Source organism: Phoxinus phoxinus, assembly GCF_949152265.1.
Source record: "Phoxinus phoxinus genome assembly, chromosome: 13".
NCBI classification, from domain to species: domain Eukaryota; kingdom Metazoa; phylum Chordata; class Actinopteri; order Cypriniformes; family Leuciscidae; genus Phoxinus; species Phoxinus phoxinus.
This window is the reverse complement of record NC_136888.1, coordinates 33011633-33027197: the sequence shown is the minus strand read 5'-3', so window position 1 is coordinate 33027197 and position 15565 is coordinate 33011633. Positions and strand designations below refer to the sequence as shown.

At 35.2% G+C, this 15565-nt stretch overlaps 1 protein-coding gene across 1 annotated transcript in view; it reads right to left on the bottom strand.

The window, feature by feature from the left end:
• The window catches only part of plcb1 (phospholipase C beta 1), a gene marked incomplete at its 5' end in the record, with an annotated part of 78448 nt that overhangs the window by 61436 nt on the left and 1447 nt on the right, over window positions 1-15565 (bottom strand). The window contains 2 exons of the mRNA XM_079632270.1: window positions 2967-3035; window positions 12968-13045. Coding sequence (XP_079488396.1) covers window positions 2967-3035; window positions 12968-13045 — 147 coding nt within the window. The remainder of the gene's footprint in view (window positions 1-2966; window positions 3036-12967; window positions 13046-15565) is intronic.

Sequence of the window (15565 nt, the reverse complement as noted above, 5' to 3'; positions counted from 1 at the left end):
TTACAGAATGATTTCTGAAGGATCATGTGACACTGAAGACTGGAGTAATTATGCTGAAAACTCAGCTTTTATCACATATATGTTTTATATTCACAAAGAAAAGTTATTTGCAATGGTAATAATATTTCACAATATTACTGTATTTTTTATCAAATAAATGCAGCCTTGGTGAGAAAACTGTTTTAAAAATGTAATTATTCCTCATTTTTTATTGGTCGTGTAGACAGATAATCAAACAAACCAATACTTTTTTTTTTCTTTTCTTTTTTTTTACAGATATTTCAGTTTTTCTGAATGCACATTTCTGAAATACATAACTTGGACAGTTTCCTCTAAAAACAGATCACTCTAAATTGTAATGTGGACTCATGCATTTTCTGTAAAGCTGCTTTGAAATGATATGTATTGTGAAAAAAAGCGCTATACAAATACATCTGAATTGAATTGAATTGAATTGAATTACCATGCCAAACACTCAGAGATATTCTCATTTAAAATATAAGAAACTGGAACTAGACCAGCTAAACACAGAGCTTCTTTCTGCAAGCGTTAAAATATTCTTAATTTTTGTCTGCGTGATCAACCACTTTCACAAACACTTGCATATTTCCTCAACATGATGGACCATCAAAATCAATGTATCTGCAGCGTAACCTCAAGCTAAAGCAGGTCTTCTGTTGACGACCACTGTGACGTTACGCATGAAATGACTCCGTTCGGCACCAGTGCCTGTTCTCTCATCTCACACACACACACACACACACACACACACACACACACACACACACACACACACACACACACACACACACACACACACACACACACACACAAATAACGTCCATGAGCGTCAGGAAAGAGTTCACCTGGGAGACCCGCAGCCCACGGGCTCCATATTTAGATCCAGATATAGCGTGGGTGCAGATGTCTGTCTGCCTGTGGCCATTCCACACCAGATTGCACAGACCATTACCCTCATAGAGAGATGCTTATCACCCACAAGAGCTATTAACCTATATAGGGCCTGGGAAACAGAGCCCAATGCCGGAGTAACAAACCTCCATTACAAGGACATACTTCTAAACGGATGCAAGCCAATGAAGGAGAATGGATAGAAAGTTACTGGTGTTACTAGTCCTGCATCTCGAACAGTGACACCCGTCTTTTCCAGCATCCCACAAGTGTTTTTCTCATTTATTTACTCCACAGGCATCTCAAAAATCTGTTCGATGAGTTATAAGCCAAACCATCCAGTGCCGAGATTAATTAAAACATTAAAATATTTTACTTTTGACTGTGCATTTCTTTTCTTGTTGAACAACACTATACTCAAGCACAGTGAATGAACTAATCACGCGAAACATTGATTGATGTAATAATATAACTAAAGTTCATCGCAACATTATCAAAATATATATAAACATCCACCTTATTTTACACTCTATTTTCAGTGACTTCAGTTCACTTTCCGAACTTAAATGCTTGTAACTCAAGAATGCTTTGGAATATGGATGTAAGATTGGTCTTGTTTTAAAGAAGAAAATTAGCAGATTTTTGTAGAAGTGAAATAAATTAAGAAAGTGTAACAGAAAAAAAGTTATAGAAGTTTGAGTTTAGGAAAATATAAAAAAAAAAAAATTAATTATTCATATTTTATATCAAATATATTTTTTCAAAACCCTGGTGACTCTAAAACTGCACAAAAATCAAAGCCAAAAATCTGAACAAGTTGTGTTTTAAATTTTAGGTTGATATCTCAAAAAATTAGCTTTCAGTAAGATTTAGTTTGGGCGCAGTACCACACTTTTTCACTAGTTGACATTACTGCCCATATAAGGGCGCCTCCATTTCCATATATGGTTTTTCTTTATTTCTAAAACATTTTCAGACCTTTTTTTCTAAAATAATTGAACAAATGCTATCTTTTGAACTCTTGGCATGAAAACAAACTGAGGTTTCTACCATTTTTTTCATAATTTTTCATATTCATCACTATTTCAAAATAAAGGACTGAACACCTTAGGAGTATGAAAATATTATTGTTGCAAATTGATAAATTACAGCTCCTCTGTAATTTATTTTGAAAATCAGTCACCAAATATGAAAACTAGAGATTGTAAGCTTTCAAATGATATATAGTTTGTCAATATTAGTTTAGGTTTAGTATAGGATATTACTATTTTAAATATGTAATGAATTTGGGCCCACCGGTGGGCCGGTGACACTTAAGGAGTTAATGTTACAGATGGCCGCTTCCTTGCGTTTAAAGTTGGCATAAAAAGGAAGTTGCAATAGTTTTCCTCTTCCGTGTTGTGACGTATATCTGAGTGAGACGGCTTCTCGAAAAAGAACAAATGTAGGGTGGGTCCTGATTTTGTCCATTTGTGAGTTGATTGAATGGTTGTGGTTTGCTATTGGTCGATCTCATGTGACTGACAGGTGGCCCCGCCCCCTCACGACAAGTCATCAGAAAAACTAAACAAGAACTGTCCATTTTGATTTCATGTTGACTTTAAAATAAGGGTAACACTTTACAATAAGGTTAATGTATTAACTAACATTAACTAACCATGAGCAATACATTTGTTACTGTATTTGTTAATCTTTGTTAACATTAGTTAATAGAAATACAGCTGTTCATTGTTTGTTCATGTTAGTTTGCAGTGCATTAACTACCGTAATGTTAACAAGATTTTAATAAAGTATTAGTAAATGTTGAAATTAACATGAACAAAGATGAATAAATGCTGTATACGTGCAGTTCATTATTAGTTAATGTTAACTAATGTAGTTAACTAATGTTAACTAACGAACCTTATTGTAAAGTGTTACCAAAATAAGGTGGATAAGCAGTTGACATGAATTAGACTCCTTTTTTAGTTTTAAAATACGTTGGAAATATGCTATTGTTGTTTGGCATAGTGTGTTTGTTTAATAATAGCACGATGCATTGAATATGGTCTTACCTTTGGCGTTTTGGTGCATTTCCCAGTTCTTGCATCTTTGATGTAGTTGATATCCAATAGGTCTGTTTCCTGAGAGAGGGAGGGCAGATTTTATGTCACAGCTCAACAAAACAATTTCATGCTGTTGGAGCAAATCAATATTATGTTAAATATCACAAAAGCCATTCAGATGTCACACAAGGCAACCGCATAGAAAGTGTTGACAGAGAAAACCCTGACGGAAAATCAAGGATTAATAATTAAGCAAATGTAAGACACAGTGTTTCATATACGCACGTAGATCCAGATGAAAGAAATAATCGAATGACTCTCTTAAAAACACATTCCTGAGGAAAGGATGCAGGGCCAGCGCGCCGCATTACTTGCGTCTGCAGTGTGTAATGCGCACGCTGATAGATATGCTTTCTGACAGCTGCAGCAGAACCCAAAGCTGACGGCGTTCTGCTGGCGTGGCTGAGCTTCAGCTGAACAAAGAGGCATTTGCTCTTTACACTCATTTATGCAACACAGCAATGAATGAGGATACAAATATAACATCATAATTTTTATGATGGTAGAACCTGAATATCCTCATATGCTCCAGAGAACAACTTATTAACATTTGTAGCACATGGGGATGTAAGTTACCGTGCCCTGTAGTGACACCCTACTCCCAAAACTAAGCATTTTTCTAATTCCTTTATTTTAATTATGCATGCTTTTTATGATCTCATAGTAAACAATGTCTACTTTTATCATGGACGGATGCACTTTGATGGACTTCCACAAAAATATACCCATTGACTCCCATTATAAAGCTTGGAAGAGCCGGGACAGTTTTTAATATAACTCTGATTGTATTCGTCTGAAAGAAGAAAGTCATATACACCTAGGATGACTTCAGGGTGAGTAAATCAAGGGCTAATTTTCATTTTTGGGTGAACTATCCCTTTAAATACAGCGTATTGCGCAGAATCTGCTCATATCTGGCTACTTCCACATGCCCGTCATTATTCAACAAGTAACGGTGCGTTTATTCAGTTGCATTGAAGCAATATCGAAGATTAAAAAGCGTTTGGTTAACAGAAAAGACATTGTTATTTTCCAACATACATGTTCTTTGTACAATTATTAAAAGACAATAATGTCACACCACAGAGATACTTAAATCAGCCAAATCTTTAAGCATGTAAGCACAGTGCTGTTTCCGAATATGAATATCACAAATAATGCGATTGCAATATGCCTCATTTCAATAAATAAGAAGTTAATATTGAGACACCTACATTTTAGACACAATGTCGTTTTATTATCGAAAATTGTTCCAAACAAACACAACAGAACTACTGTGCATGCCTGAGCAACACACTTTTGTGGTGTTTTGTTCTGGGATGATCCAACGAGTTGATTGAGTGAACGATTCAATGACTCAACACAGTTGAACTTCATTCCTGAATGAATCAGTATTTTTGAACGAATCGGGCTGCATTTAAGGCGGCGTTTGCGTCCAAAATCGCGTTACTTCTATACTACCATATTTTCCGGACTATAAGTCGCATCAGTCAAAAAATGCATCATGAAGAGGAAAAAAACATATATAAGTCTAGACTATAAGTCGCATTTATTTATAATGAAATTCAATTTTTTTCACAAAATCCAAGAACAGACATTTAATCTGGAAAGGCAAGTTATTCAGCTGCACAATAGCACACAGAACAACAGCTGAATAGTGTCCGGTGTGTTAGCGTAACACATTAACAGTTATTCAGCTACACAGCAGCACACAGAACAACAGCTGAATAGTGTCCGGTGTGTTAGCGTAACACATTAACAGTTATTCAGCAACACAACAACACACAGAACAACAGCTGAATAGTGTCCGGTGTGTTAGCGTAACACATTAACAGTTATTCAGCAACACAACAACACACAGAACAACAGCTGAATAGTGTCCGGTGTGTTAGCGTAACACATTAACAGTTATTCAGCTACACAGCAGCACACAGAACAACAGCTGAATAGTGTCCGGTGTGTTAGCGTAACACATTAACAGTTATTCAGCTACACAGCAGCACACAGAACATCAGCTGAATAGTGTCCGGTGTGTTAGCGTCACACATTAACAGTTATTCAGCTGCACAATAGCATAAAGAACATATACCTGAGGCTGAATAGACTAAATTAACATCAGCGAGTCCAACAAGTTACCGGTCAGCAAGTTCACCAAGCTCCCGATCTCATTCCTCAACACTGAATACATTGAGTTCTTCCTCGGTGTCGCTTCTGAACAACTCCGCTAACTAGAGCGCCCTCTCGTGGCTGTAGACGGTAATGCTTTCTCTTGGTTCATCTCAGTCAGTATGAATTAATTTAGATATATAAGTCGCACCTGACTATAAGTCGCAGGACCAGCCACTATGAAGTGCGATTTATAGTCCGGAAAATACGGTAAGCTCCTTCAGTATTACCAGCAGCTATCGCGTTTCTCAGGAGTGAATTACCCTCCTCCCTTAATATATATTTGCATACATTCATGTCGGTTCTGTTCTGTTTACACTAAGGGGGGTTATTGCTGCTCTTATCCATGCTAGGCTGACTGGATGCGCAGGGAGTTCTCGCCCAGAACGGAACCATACCGCCAATCCAAATTGTATGCTAATTGTCAATCGTATTTGATGATAGTGGTCCTGAAAAAAGTATGTCTAAAAGGTCCTGTACCAAATGGCTCACTTAATATGCATTCTTGTGGACTTACAATGGCCGCGGCGTGATCGTGAAGTCCACGAGAACAAAGGGTGTCCTATTTGTAATTTTAGCTTTCAGAAGGGTGCTCTGCAGTCGATGCGCGTCCTCGATAGGAAGACTGAGAGTGTTTAGGGTGCCATTTGGGATAGGGCCTAAGCCCTGATCTTTGAACGAATCGGTTGAAAGATTGAGTATGTCGTGTGTCGCCACCTACTGGCGTAACCTGCAGAAATAATGACTGAGCAATCCCCACCTTTAATACACTGACACACAGTCTGTCTGGAAGAAAAGACAGATATACAAATATAATATGTTTTACACATAATATGATGGAAGCTTGTTTCCGCCACAGAATAAAAAATAAAAAAGGTAATTGCGACTTTTTATCTTACAATTCTGACTTTTTTTCTCACAATTGCGAGTTTATATCATGTAATTCTGACTATATCTCGCAATTCTGACTTTATAACGCACAATTGTGGCTTTATATCATGCAATTCTCACTATATCTTGCAATTCTGACTTTACATCTCGCAATTCTGACTTCATAACACAATTGTGGCTTTATATCATGCAATTCTCACTATATCTCGCAATTCTGACTTCATAACACACAATTGTGGCTTTATATCATGCAATTCTCACTATATCTCGCAATTCTGACTTTATAACGCACAATTGTGGCTTTATATCATGCAATTCTGACTTTACATCTCGCAATTCTGACTTCATAACACAATTCTGACTTTATATCTCCCAAATCTAAAATGAAAAATCTGAATTGCGAGATGTAAACTTGTAATTGTGAGGAAAAAAAGTCAGAATTGTGAGATAAAAAGTCACAATTCATTTTTTCTTTTTTTATTCTGTGGCAGAAACAAGCTTCCATATAATATAGACCTATATGCACATTTTGAAAAAATCAATATCGGTTGACTACAGGTGATTAAAAACTTTCTCTTAAACTGACATAATAATCAATTATAATTTCAAAATCCGTCGTTATTTCTATATTATATTTCTGTTCATTCCTGAAACGCATTTTGCATGGGCTGCAATCCCCACCTCTCGCTGACACACTTCTGCGTGTGTGACACAGTCGAGGATGAGGACAAGCAGACTCCAGGAGATTATATAAAGACAACCTGGATGTCATTTGTTCAGCGCTTTGACCTAAAACACTTACACAAGAAACACGTCTCCTTTAATATTCACTCAGGCCACGAGGTCATTCCCAACTCAACTCACATTTATTTCAGACCGTCAGACAACTTTGAAATGAAAACATGATGCACAACCGACATTGAGGAGAAACCGAACAATGCATGTTGGATATTTTTATACAGTTTGATCATGTGAAGGTGCCTGTAAAACGTGCAACTATAATGCCATGCAATGCAATGCTCCCCATAATATGACTATATAATATTTATGATAATTGCAAGTAACTGCCAAGGCTATCTGAATAATGAAAGCATCTCTGCAGTCAACCGGTTCAACTATGAAAATTGTAGTATGGTGGCGAGCGCTTCACCAGCGCCATGGCAACAGGGGATGGAGGTGGGCTAAAGCAATCTGAAGACAGGCAGCATGCACCGTGAAATCAGCTTGCAGAAGACGTCGCCAGCAAACTCAGACTCGCTGAAAACCCATCGAGACTACATGATCAAATATCTGATAGTTCAGCAGAGCAAACCGCAGTCTATTGACTCTCTATCCACAGAAAACTCACAAACGTGCTACAATGTTCAATAATGAAGCCAGTTGTAAGTGACTATAATGATTTCCTCGTCTCTCGCTGGCGACAATCCGGCCTGCAGTGCATCTAAATATAGAAAATCATGTATTGATTCAATAGATGCTTGCTTTGCATAACAATCCTGGATGCTTTTACATTACTATTGGCCAGAGGCGGCTGCTCTGGAATTCCTCACGTATTTTATGGACAGGAAAAACTGTCGGTTTGTTTTCATTGCTTTCATTGATTTGCAAGTAGGATGTTATCTAAAAAAACATCTGTGACCTCTGGTTTCTCTGTCCATGTGCATAAATATTATACACATGATATCAGGGTTAATATTTATTTCAATTTAAGTGTGACCTATAGACATGCTTCTGTAGGACCCTATGAAATCCATAAAAAATTTTCCCCCAAATTCCGTTTTATTTATTTTTTCCTAATTCCGTTTTTCAGTGTTAATGTTTCTGGATTTCGTTCTGGACTCCATTTCAATGGTACAATTTAATTTTAGTATTGAAAAAGCATGTCTAATTAATTGAAATCCTGAAACGTATAAAATTTAACAACAATTTATTAAAAGTTTAAAATAATGAATTGTTTAGGGGACTATGAAATAAATAAAAAAAATCTCAAACTTTTTTTTTTTTTTTTTTTTTACCAAATTTTGTTTTTCTGTTTTAAGTTTTATGGATTCAATTTTAATGGTACAATAATTCAAACCATCAATTTTAATAATCAAAAGCATGTCTAATTAACTGAATTCATTAAAAAAATATATATATTTTTTTTTTATTGTGTATTTTAATTTTTCTGGCAATCAATCAAATAAAGGCCTAAAAACATTAATTTAATTGATCTTTTAATAATATGAAATTAAACAAACTTTTTTTTTTGCACAACTGAGCTTTTAGAACATAGAAAATGTGTGATTTTTCCTTAAAAGAATTAGTTTTAATAATAATTTATTGTTGTTATTATTATTAGAGTTATTATTACATTGAGACGTATAGCTTAATTCTACTGTACAACAATAATATATTTCTGTCATAATTTCTTCAAGTTAAACCGAACTTTTATTTTGACGGTTTGCCGTGAAGACATTTGAGTGTGTTTATGATATGATGTTTTTTTTTTCTCAAATGAAAAGCAAATATGCTCATGAAGTGACTCTCAAAGCTGCTCTGGGGATGAAGTTCATGCATTTATGAACCTACTTTTTATTAATTCATGAAAAAATTGACAAATTCCATGAAATTCCTCTATAGTAGATTTAGTTTTTATGACTGGATTCTCGATTCTGCCCGTGTTCATAGGGCCTACTTTTGTTTTCATCAATATAAGCAGAGATACGTGCTTCAGGCGATCATTGAACAGTGTTGGTGTCCTGCGAGTCCTTCAGAGTCACAATTAGCCATGTTTTATTCAATACCATCTGCTAGCAGAAGATATGAACATTATTCTGATATTACTCACTGCTGCTTTCACACATTCTGCACTTGACTCACATGACAAATGATATGATGGAGTTTGCTGGAATACACTTGCACTCGACTGAATCATAATCGATTCTCTTATATAAAAGGGCAAGAGGAGAGAAAGAGAATCTGCTGCCAAACCCACACTCAACTTGCATGACCTCACTTCCTGTTGCATTCGCTGTAGATCAACGTATGCATACATCGACTTTTTTTCCTTGAAATAACATGCAAGACCAGAAACATGCATTATGAAAGTGGATAGGGTCAGTTTTTGAATTTATGTTAAGTTGCATAATGAACCCTGGTGTTCCGTACTTGGCCAATGGAACCTTTTACAAAAAAAAATGGTTCTATGTAGAACCCTTGGAGAGCAAAGAACCTTTTTTATTAAAATGGTTCTATAATTCATGTTTTATGACTGAAGTTTAAACAAAACATTACACAATAATTACAAAACACATTCACAAAGCTTTTTGAATGACGGCTGTAGTCAAAAACAAGTCAACTAATATTAATATCTAGTCAATGTATGATTTGAGCTTTCATAATACATTAGCATGAAACTTATATTTCCTAATACATTACAGTTTGCCTTTTTGACAAATAGTGTAATTTCATTTATTAGATGTTTTAATTGTTCGTGTATTGTTTTTTTATCTGCATTGTCAAATATCAAAAATGATTTGTTTTTCCTCATTTCAGAGATACATGTAAAAGTTAAGTACTGTAAACAAGCTTATGTATGTTTATTGCAAAGTGAAAATGCTTAAATGAAATAATTCTAAGTAAATGGTTTAATGTAATTAAACATCTTTAATGTAAAAAAGTTTTGCTGCATAATACAGAGTATACAAAGGTGCTATTTTAAATATGACACTAATACTTTTGTATAATCAATTGAATAAATTTTTTTTTTTTAATGAATTTTTAGAATTTTCTGGATTGGTTATATTTTCTTATTCAATAATAATTAACTTGTTTAATAATAAAGAATCCTTAAATGGTTATTGGATTCAAAGAACCATTTGGGGTTCTTTTTATGGAACCCATTTAAATGGTTCTATATAGATCCATTTTCGAGTTCCATGAAGCGGGTGATGGAACCATTTCTGGTTCTAAATAGAACCATTTCTTTTAAGAGTGTATAGGCTCATCAAGTAACACACTTTTACAGTTCAAAATCAAATGTTGTGGCAGGTGAGCACTTCATTAGCTAAACAGCTCACTGAACTTGATTACGATAAGATAAGATTGTGTTTTCTGACGCTTACTGATGTTATCTTATAACATGCGTGTGATTTTGAGCTATTATTGTCTGCCGTCCCATAGAGCAGTTCTGCCTTTTAATGCGATGTGACTTCCTGTTCTGCTCCTCACACACGCATCTCTATTCAGATCATTTCAGAGCGATTACTATTGAGCACAATCTATTAGATGCTGTTTATCAAATCTGCAGCTCCAGTGCATAAATCAAGATGAACGCTGAATGAGTGTGTATAGTGTGTTTTTACAATGGCAGAGAGCGACGGACGGACAGAAACACTTCAAATTAAAAATTCATCCATACTTCGATGAAAAGCTTTCATTGAAAGTGGGACGCCTCCATCAGCCAAACTCTGAGGCGATGTGAGCATTTGGCTGTCAGTGCTCCATCTGGACAATAGACTCAACCTCATTCCCCACAGACAGACATTGGAAAGTGACACCACACCAGATAAAATGAACAGTTCGCTCTGATGAGATGTGCATTGTGCCTTTGATTCGTGTAATGTCTCTTTTTTTAATGCTCAGGACACTTAAGCGTCTCAACCCACAGACCAGTGTTGTTATCATTAAAAAGACGAAATGCTAGATTACATCAATTACACGACACAATGAATAAATAAGTGAATGTAATGTTAATTGAAACAAATCAAATGTTAAATACATAAAAAATGTAAAAAAAAATTATGTTAATTGAAACAAATCAAATGTTAAATAAATAAACAAATAAACAAATGTATGTTAATTGAAAATAAATTAAATATTAAATAAAAATAAATAAATGTAATGTTAATTTAAATAAATGTAATGTTAAACAAATACAAATAAATAAATAAAGGTAATGTTCATTTACATAAATTAACATTATTTTTATTTATATTACATCTAATTTATTTAAACTAACATCTAATTTATTTATTTTTATTTAACATTAAATTTATTTTCAAGTAACATTACATTTATTTATATTTATTTAACATCTAATTTATGTTTAATTAACATACATTTGTTTATTTATTTAACATTTGATTTGTTTCAATTAACGTTACATTTATTTATTTTTATTTATTTAACATTTAATGTATTTTAATTAACATTACATTTATTTATTTATTTTTATTCAACGTCTAATTCATTTCAATTAACATTATTTTTATTTATTTAACATCTAATTGAAATAAATTAGATGTTAAATAAAAAAATAAAAAAATAAAAAAATAAAAAAATAAAAAAATGAATAAATAAAAAAAAAATAAAAAATAAATAAAATAAAAAAAAATAAAAAATAAATAAATAAATAAATAAATGGTCGTGAACCGAGAAACCAAATTTTCCTTGAGCTTTTGACATCATCAAACGAGGTCATCACACTATAAGAATATCTTGTACGTTTCAGAACTGAAAACTTCCTTGTTTCCTTAATGTGGTAATTTATTTTCAACAATGTGAATGTCTCAGTTGAGCAATATTTATTTGTATTCTGTACATCTCACTGTGGATTCTTTGGTAAATCAGTCGCTATTTCGGCGCAGGCTTTACAAACAGACTTTTACGATATGGACTCGACAGTAATGCGACAACATGTAAGTTACCGTGTAATGCCTGATCTGTGACCAGTGATTTCTGATATGTAATGATTCATGTACAGTACAGTCAGATGTTTTTTTGTCTATGTGTCAGAAAATCAAACTAGTGACTAAACGGTCAACTTCACATTGTTTCAATTAAATAATCTGTTATTTAAACTGTGATTACATTATATATATATAGAAAGCGATCAAAGACCGCTGCGTTTGCAATCGCTGGAGCTGTCAATCAAACAGCGCAACTTTATCAGTGACTCTCGCCAAAACTCTCGTTATAATCAACAAATCTCTTATTTACATCGAGTTTGCACTGTTAGTTATGATGAAAGCATTAGTTAGTGCGATGCATAGTTGCAATGACGAGATCACTGCATTCATGCGCCCAACATGTCATCGGCTACAATGCTCATCACTGTAACCTGTCATGCCACACTGTAAATATGATGCTATATCTTAATATAATGCTATAATCACACTTTCCACGATTAGTTAACCTTGAGAGGTTTTTGAGAGAGCTATTTCATATGCAAAGCTGTTAGCCAATCACAGCAGTGGGAGTTTACAGTGAAGTTTCCCACAGACACGCCCCTTCAAACAGAGCGTTCAAATCAGAGGATACAATCAGAAAATGCCTTTTATTTATAAATTATGACAATTTTTTATATAAAAATCATACTAACATTATAAGTGCACCCTCAGGAAACATTAATAAACAATGAAAAAAATTCAGTTCATTACCTCTTTAATTGAAAAAATAAAGTTAAATAAATATAAATAAATAAATGTATATATTAATAAATGAATAAATAAATGTAATGATAACTTAAATAAGTAAGTAAATAAATAAATAAATACATGTTAATTGAAATAAATTACATAACAGGAATAAATACTTTCAGTTAGTTCTAAAGACAAAATTTACTTTTTTTTTTACTAAAACTAAACTTTAAACAAAAATAAAAAAATAAATAAAATAGTCATATAAAAAACTCATCAAAACAACACAATTACTAAAGAATGAACTAAAAATCAAATAATAAGATTATTATTAGTATCAATAGTAATGATACTAAAAATAACCTGATCAACAAATATTGCACACAAAACTGGGAAGCACTGGTGTAAATGAACAAATAATAATAATAATAATAATAATACTCACACACGCTTCAATCACACTGCACTGGTTTCTGATGTGAGAAGTTTTACCTTATTCTGGTCGGTCCAGTACAGGAAGTATCCCTGCGGATCGACGCGCAACGTCACTGGCGTCACAGTAGAAGAATCCTGAGCAGAGAAAGGACATTTTTAAGTCTAAATACACAGCAGATATAATACAAACATGGTTATGGACCACATATTCACAGCATGCATTAAAGGTCCAGTGAAAAGATCACTTTTTCCCAACATTGACATATTTCCTATCGGAACGGGGTTGAAATTCAAGACGCTGGAAGACATGACGTAATGAAAAAGAATGCCTACCTTCTCAAAATACTTACGGTAAATATATGCATCTTTAAATGTTTTATATTTCTCTATTTTTTATTTGATTAGGCTGTTTGCAATGCTTCATGGGATTGTAGTTCTTTCCCTCATTAAAGGGTTAGTTCACTCAGAAATGTAAACTCTGTCAGTAATGACTCTCTCTCATGTTGTTCAACCCCGTCAGACTTTCCTTCATCTTCGGGACACAAATGAAGATATTAGTGATTAAATCTGAGCGCTGTCTCACTCCTCCATAGGCCATTGTAATCCTCCATTGTAATTGAAACTTGCCGGCCCAGAAAGTTAGTAAAGATAATGTTTAAAATAGTCCAAGTGACTACAGTGGCTCAACCTTAAGTTTATCAAGCGACGAGAATACTTTTTGTGCGAAAAAAAAAAGCACAAATAATGACTTTATTGAACTCTTGATGTTCTTCTGTGTGTTCCTCTGAGTGAGTTCACGTAGCGCTTCTGGCTTGTACGTCAGAACGGAGGCTCACTATTGGCAGAGACCATTTATATAAGAGACATGCCGCTTCCTCAATCCTCAACACAGCTATATAAGGAAAACCCGTAACGGCAAAGATGGCGGTTGTATGCACATGTCCCGCCCCTCCCGCTGGAAAGCCAATCATCTGCTTTTAACAGTCACGCCGGGACACTTTTAAGCCTATCGTCTGGTTCCTCTGACGCATGCGCACAGTTGAGGTTTTGCCTGTTGGTGTCGTGAACCCTTGTGCATGCGTAGTAAAAGTATAACCTGTGAGGAAAAAGGCGTTTAAATCTTATTTTGGGGCAAAGTCATCAAACTTTTTCAGCGATTTTTATCATATTTTACGGCTGTTTCCATACATGCAGTTTGTCTGTCCCGGTGACCAGAGATAGTGCAGTTCTGACTCTCTGCCCATTCATTTAGAGAGGAGCCTGGTCTTGTTAGTCCGAAATAGCTGCCCGGAGGCGTTGCCAAGATAGCGGCCGAGTGGCACGACTTGCCTAAAAGGACTTTTCTATTGGCCAGCATCACACGCATCACTCACATGACCAGCGTCGGCCAATAGTGAGCCTACGTTCTGACGGTTTTTTTGGTGTACAAAAAGTATTCTCGTTGCTTGATAAACTTATGGTTGAGCCGCTGTAGTCACTTGGACTTTCTGGGCCGGCAAGTTTCAATTACAACAGAAGCCTATGCAGGAGTGAGAACGCTCTCAGATTTACTCAAAAATATCTTAATTTGTGTTCAGAAGATGAAGGAAAGTCTGACGGGGAACAACATGAGGGAGAGTCATTACTGACAGAGTTTTTATTATGAACTAACCCTTTAAATCTGGTCTTTATTCAAACACTATTTTGCTTCAAATCAAAGTTTGTAGAGTTGTGATTCTCCTTCTGGTTGGTTTGGTTGGCTTATAACGCTTTAACCAAGACTTTTTTGAAATCCCTATCGGAGAAATAAATGGGAAAACAATATGCTGAAAGTGGACATGCACTGTTGAACTCTAAACCTTTAGTTTACATGAACCATGATTTACTTCTTGCACAATTTTGGACAATCCACATCATGCATTTATAGATCTGAATGCGAAATGATCTCACCGGTACAGCTGGAGGAGAAAGATATCATTTCAAAATCTAAAAGTTTCCTTTCACTCCAGCATATAGAAGCTAACGGATGGGATATAACCCATGCTCTTGATATCAAGGGTCTGTAAAGTCGACTGCAGGGGGAGTTATTTTAAGCGCACTGAACAAAAAGCGCAGCAAAATCAAAGTCTTCAGTGAACCGACGTCATGTTTCTGTGGGAGGTAAAGACTAATCTTGCCTCGCGCAAGAAACACACATGGGATTTCTGTGGCAATCCACTGGAAAACATGTTTCTCGAAACGGTCTCGGGACGGACCGCAAGTCGAGGTTTGACTCAGACATTGCATAAGTGCTCTACATTAGCGTGATTCATGCTGGCTTGTGATAATTCCCCACTGGTGGAAGTCACAGGATTTCAAGAAGCAGGAAACGAGACGTCGGTCCTGTTTTGAACGCCTTTAAGCGGATCATTTGAACAGACAAGCAGCTGTGCCGCGAGGAGCGAGGAGCAGACGTCAGGCGTCCCTTCAGAAAGAGATCTGGAATTGATTGTGTTATTTTAGATCTTGCGTGGGTCTGCACACATTCTAACTGCACATCTAAGTTGGGCGGCGCAGCATGTCTTAGCTAATGTAAGGCAGGCCAGGAAGACGGGAATATAAAGCATGAAAGTTGCCATAGCAACAGGCCAACATTTCCAGTTTTATTTGCAGTGAAAAGCTTTTAAACGTCAACAT